The 12,999-nt window shown below is 37.6% G+C and overlaps 1 protein-coding gene across 40 annotated transcripts in view; it reads left to right on the top strand.

The window, feature by feature from the left end:
- ATP2B2 (ATPase plasma membrane Ca2+ transporting 2) overlaps positions 1-12,999 on the top strand; it is a 522,267-nt gene that overhangs the window by 442,310 nt on the left and 66,958 nt on the right. For 17 of the 40 annotated variants that reach the window (XR_013541722.1, XR_002301733.3, XR_002301732.3 and 14 more), the window contains 2 exons: positions 1,747-1,842; positions 9,920-9,961. The exons of 6 other annotated variants lie outside the window; for them this stretch is intronic. Coding sequence is in view for 30 of the 34 variants with exons in the window: in XM_078385423.1 (XP_078241549.1) it covers positions 1,747-1,842; positions 9,920-9,961 (138 nt within the window). In the remaining 4 variants the exon portion in view is untranslated. The remainder of the gene's footprint in view (positions 1-1,746; positions 1,843-9,919; positions 9,962-12,999) is intronic. 17 more of the 40 variants (XR_013541723.1, XM_078385427.1, XM_078385436.1 and 14 more) reach the window with 2 other exon arrangements.

Genomic DNA, 12,999 nt, shown 5'->3' with positions numbered 1-12,999 from the left:
AACTAGCAGAAGTCAAGTAAATGGACAGCCTAACTTTAGCAGGCAAGCAGGCATGGGTACTGAGGAAATAACTGAAGTCCACAAGGAGGCAGTGAAGGCAATAACACTTTCTCACTGTTCCCCTGCAAGTGGTATTTAGAGCCTGATCCCCACTGATTTACATTTCAGGACATTTAAGGTGGCAGTTTTGGAGGTCGACCTTGATGATGAACCTTCTAGAGTTACTTCGACTCTAGCTGATATCAGACTGTGATAACCTATGAAATTTCACTCTTGAGGGATGTGAAGCAGAAGGGTTCTCATGGAAGGTTTCCCTCTCAACGGACCCCTTTCATAACCCCTTGGGCGTGTCGGTATCCATACAAGGGTGCATTTTCTCAGTAGGAGTCTGGCTTTAGAAATAGGATTGTCCACCCGAGGTTCATGCTGATTATTTACCTGAATCAGCTGATAGCTCCAGACGTTACTTGTACCTTACCATCTACAAACTAAAATCAAATCTTTGAAGCCAGAAATGGTTTGCTGAAAAATTAAATTTGAAAAATAAAACTGGGAAAGTTCAAAAGTTCTTTCATGAAGAAAAAAATGAAGTAGCTACAAACAAAACTACTTCAGGTTGCTTATTCATTGTGGATTATTCACTCAGCTCTGACAGCTAAATTCCAATCAATAGAAAATCTGCAGGGAACTTTTTCTTTCTCCTGGTGTGAAGGAACTTCTTGCCTGACCTGTTCCCTCTCTTTGTTAGGAAAACTGCTGACATTTTAGAACTGTGGTTGATTTCCTTTGATCTTTTTGTAATTATCTCATGCAAAATGAATGACAGGATATTGCTAACAAACTTATTTTATCAATCTTGAATTGAATGTAAAGAGGAAGTGTCAAAGGCGGCTAGTGGATAAAATCTTGGGTTTCCCAAAATTGTTGTTATAGGTGATATAGACTGAAACCTTACTCATACTTACTCAGGTATATGTCCCATTGGATTCAAGAGTACAGATGAGCACAAATTGCTGGTCCAGTGGTTTGGCAGAGTTTGTTTCCCCACCAAACAACTGATCTGTGGTTCAGTGCCCTATCTCCTCCAGTGGACATCTACGCTGTGGCAGCACCCCATCCTGCCTCTTCTAGGTGCTGCCGCCAAGAGGGGCAGGATGCCAAACCACAGATCAGCTTTCGCCTGGGAAACAAACTGTGCCGAAGCACGAAAGTTGAATTCCTTCTTCAAGAGGAATAACTTTTGAGTCAACATGTACTGGTGAACAAATTTTGTATAGTCTTTTTAGAACAAGTTAAAGATTCTTAAAAGGGCACCTTTCAGATGCACATGTAAGGTAGATTAGTTCTAGATATAAAGTAGGTATTTATAATATAATACTGGATTTTTATCTTAAGTTTCAACCAAAAACATTTTCTTTAAAAGGCAGCTTAAGAACGTCTGCACAGAGGAGCGAAGGAATTTAAAAGTAATGTGTAAAATCAGTTTCTCACCAACTCTGTTAACTCTGTTAAATGTCTTTCACATTTATTTTATAATATTCCATGTATGAGTTTTTGTTCCCCACTTTTGTAACATTCCTGTAGTAACATTCATTTTTAGACATTATGTTGTCTACTTTAAAACAAACCTGTTCAGGAGGTGAAAAATTAAGCCACATTAGTCCATAAATGTTCTTGTTTCTGTCATGTGAATTTGTTCATATTATTATGATTTATTCTTTTTTTCTTTTATTCATTATTACTCAGTAGATTCTTCCCATACCTCCTTCCATCCTCCTTCAACTACAGATGGGGCAGCAGGTGCAAATGCCACTGATAATGCAAATGCCAGCTTAGTCAATGGTACGTTAAGAACACCTAGCTTGTTTTTATTTGATGGATTTCTCTCCTAACTATATAAGCCTCCCTCTTTCTCTTATGAACTGCACAGATGTTGTATGTGCATGTGATTACCGTGTGAAAACTCCTCTTGTACCACAGCTTATAAGAGATGCCACAAACTCCACTGTTTTGCCAGCCAGTCAAATCTTTGCCGTGAAGCAACAATGGGTTGAGAACAAGTAGGAATTCAGGAATCTTTTTTGATTCATTCAATGATTGAAAATATCCTACAAATGTATCTTTAAAAACCCCTGCAAGGTTTTCAGTGTCAAACTGTTGTTTCCATGCTTTTCTATGCATATATGAAAGATAGCATGATTTTGAATTTTGTTTTTCATTCTGATTTTCCAACGTGGCACTCTCATAAGCATCCATGGTCTCTCAACCTAGTTTGGGAAAACAATCCTGCTGGGGTCAGAAATCTGGCTTAAATACAACCAGTAGCATTGTAGTGCTTTTCCTTGCTTCCCTCAAACTTTGGACTCAGCACCTAGCTAAGCATTTACTGTAGGCTACGATGCTAGAAATCAAATTATTGCTGTGTACTCTTGTGCATGTGCTTGGATATGGTTTCATACATTGTTTTTTCTTTTAACAACTATAACTTCATTTTAAAATTTCTGAATGTGTCTTTGGCCAGCTTCTTAGCATGCCCATACGATAAACTGCCTCATAAGGAGATATAATTATAGTAAGTATGAGTGGGTGAATGTTCATTTCAACTTTGGATAGAGTAGTGTTGCTGAAAATTATATCTTTGCTATATTTGTTTTTGTGTTTAGGGTAACCACATAATGAATTGTTTCTGTAACCACTCAGAATAACAAAAGTAGAGATGTTTTACAGTGTTTATTCATCTGATTTTAATAGGTATATTTTGTATCCTTTAAAAAAATCAAATACATTTTATAGAGTCTTAGAAATAGAGAATTCTAGAGATGCTTGTGGCTGATGGCTTGAGTGGGAAGGAGAGATCACCACACCTTTCAGGTTGTGCTTCTCAAGGAGTTGCCTTGCCTAGAGATTTTTCATATCCCCAGCTACTCCTTTTATGCATGTGCCTTCTAGGGTGCAGTTGCTAGGGCAAGCTTCTGCATATAAGCCCCATCAGACTGAATGGGCACAATTAAGACATGAAAAGAGAAACATGAGAAAGACACGGATTTTACAGCGATAGAAATAAATAGCGCTCATATTTTGGCTAGGGCCCAAACAAATCAGCTTGTAGTCACTGTCAGTAGATTATTTTCTTTTAAAACTACATTTCAAATGCTGCTTGCTAAGCCATATTAGAAACTGAATTTTAATAATTCCATCAGTTTCGAGAGCACTTTGCCATGGACCTGCATAGACCTGTCTGAACTGGTTTCAGTTCTTTGGATTCTGGTGAATGTGAACACAACATAGCCTGTTCCTAAGTCTGAGGAGACACTTTCCTCCACCATGGGAAAGTTTTTCCAGGTGAAGCCATGAACACTGGAATCTGCTGGAGTTCAGAGCTTTGGAGGTGCCAGAGAAGGCACCCAGAGAAGTGCTCTGAAAATGTAGGTTGTAAGATTAATAAGTAATTTGTTGGGGTAAAATCATGGAAGGAGGCTGCAGAAGTTTTGCTCACATCAACACAATCCTGGAATGTTGATCTTTAGGTGGCAACAGTTACTTTGCTCTCCTTTAACAGCCTGCTGCACTTGCCCCCCAACCCCGGAATAAAGAGGCGAGACAAAATAAGTATGGATTAAATCATGGGCCACACTTTATTAATTATTCCAAAGAGATCTTTGCCAATCAATTAACAAGTGGGGGTCTGCAGTAGTGCGGAAACAGATAAATCCGTCATCATACAGGCGAGTCCCCCGGCCCCAGGTTCTCGTGGTCTTAATGACAGCACAAACCCGGCAGGCTGCTACTGAAACACCCCCAGACCTCGAGCCATCTTCAATTGATGACTGTTGGTCCGGAAGTGGCCCAGTGCAGCTTTCCCACCCAGGAGCGAATCGCACGATTCTCAGCCCTGGGAAGTCCGATGTGCTGTTAGCTTACATTATGTTAAAACTGGGACTCACCGAGAAATGTTTTTCTGCACTACCCGCCAGTGTGACCAAAATTTAACCCTACAATTGCCAACAACCCTTACTAGTGTGGGATAGGCGAAAAATCCCCCCATCCCAGAGCCAATCGGGATGAAGGTCAAAAATTCCTATCTGGCCCCAAAAGGCGACCAGTAAAACTCACACTAGAAATAGTGCGGGCGGGCGGGTGCCTGAGAAAGAAGAGACGGTTAGCCAGGGGGACTCCCCCTTTTATACCTGAGGTGGTCTTCCTGCTCTTTTATATTTTTCATTATAGAATTCAGTGAGAATGTCAAGTACAAGCCACTCCCTCACTCTCTCTTAAACATGGAATCGATCTATTAACCACTGTTTTCCATTATATGCAAATAGAGACAATTAGAAGGTTTGGAATCAGGATCTTAAGCTAAATTCAAATAAAGGCTTAAATTCCTAGAATGTGTAGTTTCGTGAGGTGTTCAGCATTTTCTGCTGAAGGATGTGCTGAAGCTTTCTAGCAGACCCCATAGTACAGAAAAGAGGAAGGAAGTTATGATGGAACATGCGTGCAGAAGGATTGCATTATCTTAATCTGAAGTATGGTCATCAGAAATGGGCCAGGATACATGCAATCAAAAGCTAGCAAGACTCTTATTCTCAAAATATTATTATTGTGATCAGAATACTTGCAGCTCTTGGCAGCTTCATTTTTCTGTTCGATTGCAAATGAGAACTATAGCTTTGAAAAACAGATGAGATGTTTTTGAAAATGGCAGAAAGAACAGTGCAGCCTGTACACCCCCAAAGCAATGGTGGCTCATACCTTTATTAGGTCACTAGAAAAAATTCACAAATACAAACTAGTTTTCAGCTTTGCCCAGTTCTTATTGAGGTGAGGTACCATGGGGGATGATGCAGAAAAAACAGAAAGCCCTCCAAATTTTGGCAAGATCAGTCTTCTTTGCTTAAAACAGTTTTCAAAAGGGGACCTGTAGACTCCTGTCAGAGAGGTTAGTTTCAGATTTCATCTCTGGCAGCGAGGATTGGACTCTGCTAATCGTGTTAGACAAAGAGCTGCCCTAGAGATACAAAGCTTCCCATCTGGGGGGCCTCGAGAACAGTGAGGATCATGGCTCAGACTGTCTCATCATGGTTGTATAACATACGTAAGACATGCTTGGACGTTTTATCACAACAGTTCTGGGTCTGTAAAAAGGATTACTAAGATGTTCCATGTCATATCCAATTCATTTTTGCTGTAATATTATGGTGTTGTGTCTGCCAATCCTACCTTTACCTACAAAATATCATGGACTGGCCACTTGAACCTCCTAAAGTTTCATTGCTTTTGGAGGCCAACAGTCTCCTTCTGCTTCCATAAGATTATTTTGCTAGTTATTCCTTAGAGCTATTCTTTATATCTTCTGCATTCTGTAGTTTTTCATTTCCCTCTCTTATTCATCTTCTAGGTTACAATGCTTCCACTTTCTCTTTCACGCTTTTTTTTCTCCCTAGCTGAATGCCCAAATCGAGCACAACCCCTAAACAGTATCAGAACCAGAACCCCTTTTAATACCTTGTTATTTATCAGTCTGTTGGCCTATATTTTTGAGCCAATGAGATAATATTAGTGAATGATCTCCTATCTAGTATATAAAGACCTAGACCTACTAAGGCCCATGACTAATAATGACCATAGAGCGTTCGCTTTTTGTCATTTACAAGGAACAGGATCCAATGGAACTGGCAGGGTACTATCCTGCATTGCAGGTCCCCAAACACAGCCACTACTGGTCCTGGACAGATGGTGGGGTCGGGGGAGCACAGAGCTGGTTTTTTGGAGGGCTTCGGGGAAAAAGGTGAGTGGGAGATGTTGGATGTCAGTTGAACATCAGATTCATCCCAAGAGTAAGAGTTGTATTAACTATAAAGCTGTGCTAGACAACACACTTAATCAAACATTTGACCAGTTTAAAACGTTTTGTCCATATCCCTTAACATTTGTGTGCCCACCTAACAGGAAGCAATTTAAAGAGAGAATCCAAATGAATTTCATACTTCTTCTATGCACATTAAAAATACACATTTAGCATTATAATTCTTGAAATTCTTCAGGTGACTGTAAAGATGCAGCAAAAATTAAAATGTATCTTTTAGTTTTCATATGAGTTAAAGCAAAAAACAAAATTCCTTTACATAACACAGTGGATTGTTTATTATGTGAGCAGAGTTACTCGGTCATATATTTCCTGCTCTAACTTTTATTGCCTTCAGGTCACTACATAAAAATCTGCATAAAAATCTTGCATAGCCTTTATTAGCTATATTGACACATTGTAGACTTCAATATTATAAACCTGGAAGACAGAAGTTTTAAATTGACTTTAGCAATTACAGCAGTTGTATACAAAAGTACTGTCAAGGTAAACTTAACAAGATATGAAAAATTAAAATAACCATTTAAAAATATGCTATTTTGTATTATAGAAAAAAATGTATTTTCTTGATATTAGTCATGTTACTTCAGAATACAGTATATGGGTTCCAATGGGTATATGATAGAAAACAGATTCATGATTACTGATTAGACAAGAATAATCTTTTAAATGTTATCAGTCATATGAATAATTGCTTGTAACATTCATACATTTTTAGGAACTATTTTTTCCTAAAATGGACTTTTATCATGATCCCAAGATCTTTGTATGTGAACAGACTTTGTACATACCTGTGTTGCCTTCTTTATTTCTCTGAAGGGAATAAAGAGATGTCTGAAAATAAATTCATATGTGTTTCTGTATCCCACACAGAAATAAATTAGGAGTGAACACATACTGTGCAAACATGTATAGTTTTCTGGGGAAGCCACCAGTTTAAAATTGATTATATCTGAAATACATTTTATTTGCAGAGTGTTTCACTTTTTTCAAAACTAGTTCTGTGACTATAATCCTAAAGACTGATGTCATCAGGGATTTTAATGGCAGTGTTTGTTTATTTAGGTCATTTATAATATTGGTAATCAGAGAGTATTGATTTAAGCAACCTAATTTCTCACAATAATAATTGGATTATATAGTCTGTTGTACGTCTATACTGCAAACAGATCATGTTCAGCAGTTTTCAGCTCCCTACTTAGACTACTATTCTGTTACAAAAATGATATAATTATATTTTCATATTGTAACATAATTATTTCATTTCTCTAATAAGGAAATTATTTTTGTACAGATCATAAAGTAGTGCCTCAGTTTTCAGCAGTTTATGGAAAAAGCAAGGGCTTTGGAAGGCCTGCACTTTCAGGAAAATAATAAATTTAGGACAGTAACCCCAAAAAGTGAGATTCTTTGGAAGTTGGACAAAGTTTATTAACTAAAATATTAGTCTTGAGAAGCGAGCTTGAACCTTGAATTGCAGATTGCCAGCCGACATTTTCTGTCAAAGTACGGCTGATTTCGGAATAGGCAGATGCAGAGTTGAAACCTGGCCATTTGCTCATTCTACCTAAACAATGAAATACTTAAGGAAAAATGGTGTTGAATATTCAAAAGACTCAAAAGGGCACAACCCTCTTATACCACTTGCTACAGTGTTTGTACTCAAAAGAAAAACATATTCACCTCAGGGGGGTCAAGGCAGCATTACAGACCATGGAAGGCTCCCCTCTGAAGATGGAGAAGGACACAAACCCTGTCCACTTTCCCTGCAGTTATCAAAACTTAGGATGATTTTGCCAGCAGAGCTGGGGAACTTAATTTGGTTCACATTTTGATGCAAACCTACCTCATGTTTTACTTTCAAACTAATAATGAACAAATTCCCAGTTATCCTTTGAAATTTACATCTCTGTGATTTTTTGTAATAGATGTTTTCTACTTCAAAATATGCACAAAAATGTGTACAGAAAATTGCACACTTAGAGGAGGGTGCATAAGGGAAAGTGCACTAGATGAAACTACACGTAACATGTATATAGATTTGGGGAGGTACCCATTTAGAGTCTGCTGCAGCAAAATCAAAAAAGATCTAAATCCAGTGTAATTAACAGCTAGAGTACACTTATTGAATCACTAGAACGTATGTAATTATTGATTTACAAAGTCCTCACTGATTCAGTATATCTAGATGGGACAAATAATGGGATTTAGAATCTAAACAAGCAAGTATGGTTTGCCATAATTTTCAAGGACTGTGTCTGTTGAAAGTTTATGCTAAATTAAACTTGCTGGCCTTCTTGTCATTTTAAGCATGCATATATTAGTGAAATCGAAGTTTTAGAATTTCATTACATTAGAAATATTGCTTCGCAACCTTGCACAGTAGGTAAAACTGCATACAGAACTGCATGTACTAATTTTGCATGTACTAATTGCATGCAAAAGTGTGTACAAATTTCATGTGAACTTTAATACGCCCTCAGTGTTTACAAATCTTGGAAGTAAAACACTACAATCATAACAAGGGCGTAACAGTATATTTTGATATATATTTTGATAGACAATAAATCACCTGTTGTTTTCTGTATGGTGTTTTAATAATGCAATATTGAAGAGTTGATTTTTTGTTGCTTGCAATTTTAGAAAAATATCTAAAAATAAATAGTAAAAAATAAAAATGCTCCCAAATGATCCCTAAGTTAATGTTGTAAGCATTTCTAACAACATTAACTTAGGGATCATTTGGGAGCATTTTTATTTTTTACTATTTATTTTTAGCTATTTTTCTAAAATTGCAAGCAACAAAAAATTAACTCTTTAATATTGCATTATTAACACACCATACAGAAAACAACAGGTGATTTATTGTCTAGACACAACAATTAACACATTAGTTTTGTAAATGAACTTTCCTTATATGAGAAGAACTAAAATTAAGAATGAAAAAAATTATCATAGTTTGGAATAGATTGATTTAGACTTAAGTTGTAAACAAACTGATTAATTAATCCATCTCTAACTGCCAATGTAATGATGCTAGCAGGATTTCTTTCTTTCTTTTTTGGTGGTGATCATGAAACTTAGACTACAAGACTCATGATCCTCAATTGAAAGTACCAGCAACATTTTCACCTGCAATCATGTGGCTTGTAGTCCAGTCTCATTATATTCAACAGAAAGACACTTCACTAGCAGACAGCGTCTTCTCTGAAACAGTAATTGAGGAAGCCCAGGGGCCCGTCTATGGAGAAGCTGCAACCTATTACTGTATCTCCCTTCCTGCACTGTGAATCTTTTTTTTCTCTCTTCAGGATAGGACAGTGGGCATCAAAGAGTGGGACAGTGATTAGACAGTACTAAGACAGGTGCTTATATGTGCTCAGAGACTGCCTGGTTAAGTTATGAGCTTTCTTCCTGTACTAAGTGAGTTTGTGTTCAATGCTCAAGCTCAGCTGAACTAATACCATAAAATGGGAAAAAAAATACAGCTCCCAGAATTACGATGACTGGTAGTCCAAAAAAGTAACTTTTCTAACCTCTGGTGTTCCTGCTTAATCTTTGTGAAGGAACAATAAGATCAGACAAACCTGTTAAATGGTCTCTGTGAATTAAGTGTTTTATGTATGTGTGAACGTTGTAGTGTGTGGAATTCTTGGGCAAATGTATCAATACAGAAGGTATTTCTTGATAGCAGAATGCTTGAAAAAGAGTGGCTTGTGCCATGCTGAATCATTGTAGGTCCTGTATAACATAAATTGTTAATCTTGCCCCAAAATGTGTGTGGCTTTCAATGTATGTGGCTTTCTATTATGACTGCAACAGAGGAGGATTTAGTGGTAAAATGATAACTTTGGTTCTAATTTTTTTTGTCTGCCCTGGAAGCTTTTTCATGCATATAAAGTCATCATAAAATTTTGCACTAAACTTTATTTAAAACATGCTCATAACTTGTGTCAGCCCTTTTTATTTAAATCCATGTTGTCGTGTTCTGTCTTTGTGTACTGATTGTTTACGGTCTGTTCTTTGTTGTTTGTTACAATTTTTATCATATAGGTAAAATGCAGGATGGAAATATGGAAAACAACCAGAATAAAGGTAATCTTCTTTCATATTAAGAAGGGTTTTTAAAACATGTGCTTAAGTTTAGCTTAGCAAGTAACTATCAGGGGAATCCAGGGGGAAAAATAATACTGTGAAAAAATAGCCGTAAATGACCAAAGAAACTCTGGGGTAAAAGGGGTCCAGATCAGAGCCTATATCAGAGCTGGTACAAGAACCTTGTGTGTTTACTCTTCCAGATAATATGTCCAATTATACCTGGCTCTAGATTAGTGGTTGGCAATCATGCATCTCTGAATATTGCTGGGCTTCAATTCCTAGACACCCAAGTAATCCAATAGTGAAGGGATTCTGGGAGGGATTTTGGCCAGCAACATCGGGGCACCCAGCTATGGGAAGCAGTGGTCTAGATCAGCCATTCTCAACAGGGGTCATATGGCCTCAGGACTGCCTGGCAGACTGGAAGTGGGGCACAGACTTGAAACAATTCTTCACATGCCACCTTATAAGTTTTGTTATGCAACTTATACCTTTTAGCCTATATTTCTTTCATACTGTATTCATGACCATGCCCCCCAAAAGTTCAGCTGAGCAGAAAAGGTGGAGAATGTAGAAAGAGACATGAGAAAGATCCTTTTCATATGATTTCTTGGATCCATTAAGCTTTCGTGTCAGAGCCACAAACCGTGGATGCTGATATACTGGTTCTGACCAAAGGGAGCTGTCACAACTGTCTTTCAAGAATTTGTCTCTCTGGTAGGTCATACTGAAAGCCTCAAAGAGTTCTGACCAGAGCCAAAGCCAGTGCCAAACTGGGTAAATTTCCTAACTTTGAGCTCTTTCAAAAGTCACTATGTAAGTTGTACTCCAGTTACTCTTCCTGGTACTACACCACCAAGCGTACCAGGGGATGAATGGGCAGAGACGGTGGTCGTGGGCATCAGAGGGATGTGTGATGGGAGCAGGACCAAGAGACATTGTAGACAAGGAGGAAGAATGGTGCCCGCAGCTGCCTAGACTGGCATATCTCTTTACAGTGCTGAACACAGAAAAAGACATTAATCTTTAAAAATGGGGAAGCCTAGTATCAGCTCCACTGAGCCCTATAGGCCCTGACATTTGTTCCACTGTGTTGCTGTGGAATCTGCACGAACCTTCTTTTCTGGAGTTGCAGCTCCTTCACTTCTGTGCTGCTTGCTCCATGATGTTGCGTTTATGTGGCTATTACTATGCAGCACTGATAATACTCCCTTTCAGGTATTCTAGATGCACTAAGGTTTCTTCAAAAGCTGTGGGTTAAACAGTTTAAATATATGTGAACTTCTTAACAGTATAAGCTGAAAACCCTGGCGCTATGTGAGGATGCAACAGAGCGCGCACATTGTTAGTACGGTACTGGTTGCAGTGATGGTGCAACAGCTGAACAGGCAATAAATATTTGAGTTGAAAATGAGCTTCTCTGTTGTGCAAACGTGGCTGCAGAAACATCAAAGGCATTTCTAGCTTATAACGCTCTCTGTGCATGAAACACATCAATTTCCAAGATGTAACCTTCAATTATAACATTTTATCTTCTTCTGTATTTATTATCTATGTACATTATAAACCAAGGTGTCCTGTTTTCCTTGCTAAGTAATCTATCTTTTGCCCTATTTAATACTGCTTTTGTTCAGTTGTTTAATGGCAGTGTTTTGAACTTTTCCCCCTTTCCAGAGAGAATAAGTGGTATAGAAAAATTAAGCACAACTTTATGTGTTTTTAATATACATGAATCATTAAGAAGACAAATCTATGAAAACATGATGTTGACCTTCTGTTAGACTAGTCCTCTTTGGAGAAAACAAAATTGATTATTATCATTTTTTAAAAAATTAAATGCACCGTGTGCTTCAGACTCACCCATTAAACACCTTAATATCTGTGGGCACTGGGAACATCTCGTCAGCAAAACCATTAAAATGATGTAAGAATCTTGGACGTCTCCCATTCATTTTGATTGAGGTTGTACAGCTGACATTTACAATGTACTTGGCCATAGCTTATGTTGGTTGTTGCACTGACATTGATGAGAATATTATATAAATACATTGAGCTGGTGAAGCTTTTACGGCATAGCCTTCAGACAAGAACTGCCCTGGACTTCTCAACACTGATCTCTGCCTTATCACTTCTCACCTCTCTTTTCCTTGTCTTTTGTTCCAATTAACAGGATGAAATTAATGCATTGTCATTTTGAGCATTATTTTTTGAAACTGGAATGCTTTTGAAAGACTACTTTTACTATGGCATAAACTATCTCACATAGCAGCCCAATTCAAAAGATGCAAAAGATGCCAACTCCATTGGCAGATTGTTATCAATGGGTCAGAGATTTGAATCAGAGCAGTCACTGAGGACATCAGCATCCACAAAGTACAAATCATAATAATCACCTTAATAAAGGTCATTAACATACAGTAGTTGGGTGGTAACAGAGATATTTTTGCATTAATGAGCTGACTAGCATATGTGACTTCCATGGCTTGAACAAAAACTGAAGCTTTTACTTGATCATCAGATCAGTAGTGCAGGGATGTTAGTGTTTGGATGTTGTTCATGGAGTAGACAGTTATCTCACAGACCACATAGAAACTATGCTGATACAAGAAAACAGGTTTTATAGTGTTATAGTACTAGGTGATCATGCTGTCTCCATTTAAAAACCTCTAACAAGAAGGTTTGATAGCTTCTAAGCAGTTTGTACTGCTTAAAGGTTTTTTAAAGGATCTGTGCTGACACCGTTATTGTATTATGATGGGAAATGGGAGTTAAGGTTTACATGCTTACATTAGATAAGGTTAAGGTTTACATGTTTACATTATATAACTGATGGAGGTACTGTACATTTATTTTTAGTTATGTAAGGCCAATACCAAACATTCGCAGCACTGCTGTTATCTTTTATTTTGGTCCTTCGTAATATGAATACTGAGGAATGGTTTATGGTTTAAATGGTGATTTAAGAGGTTAAATATAACACTTGTATTATTTTTAAAAAATTACGAGTTGAAATTTACACTAACTTTCTTAAATAA

The sequence above is a fragment of the Pogona vitticeps genome, chromosome 2, assembly GCF_051106095.1.
Source record: "Pogona vitticeps strain Pit_001003342236 chromosome 2, PviZW2.1, whole genome shotgun sequence".
NCBI lineage: Eukaryota > Metazoa > Chordata > Lepidosauria > Squamata > Agamidae > Pogona > Pogona vitticeps.
Note: the sequence above shows the minus strand (reverse complement) of the source record. Positions and strands in the feature narration are given on the sequence as shown.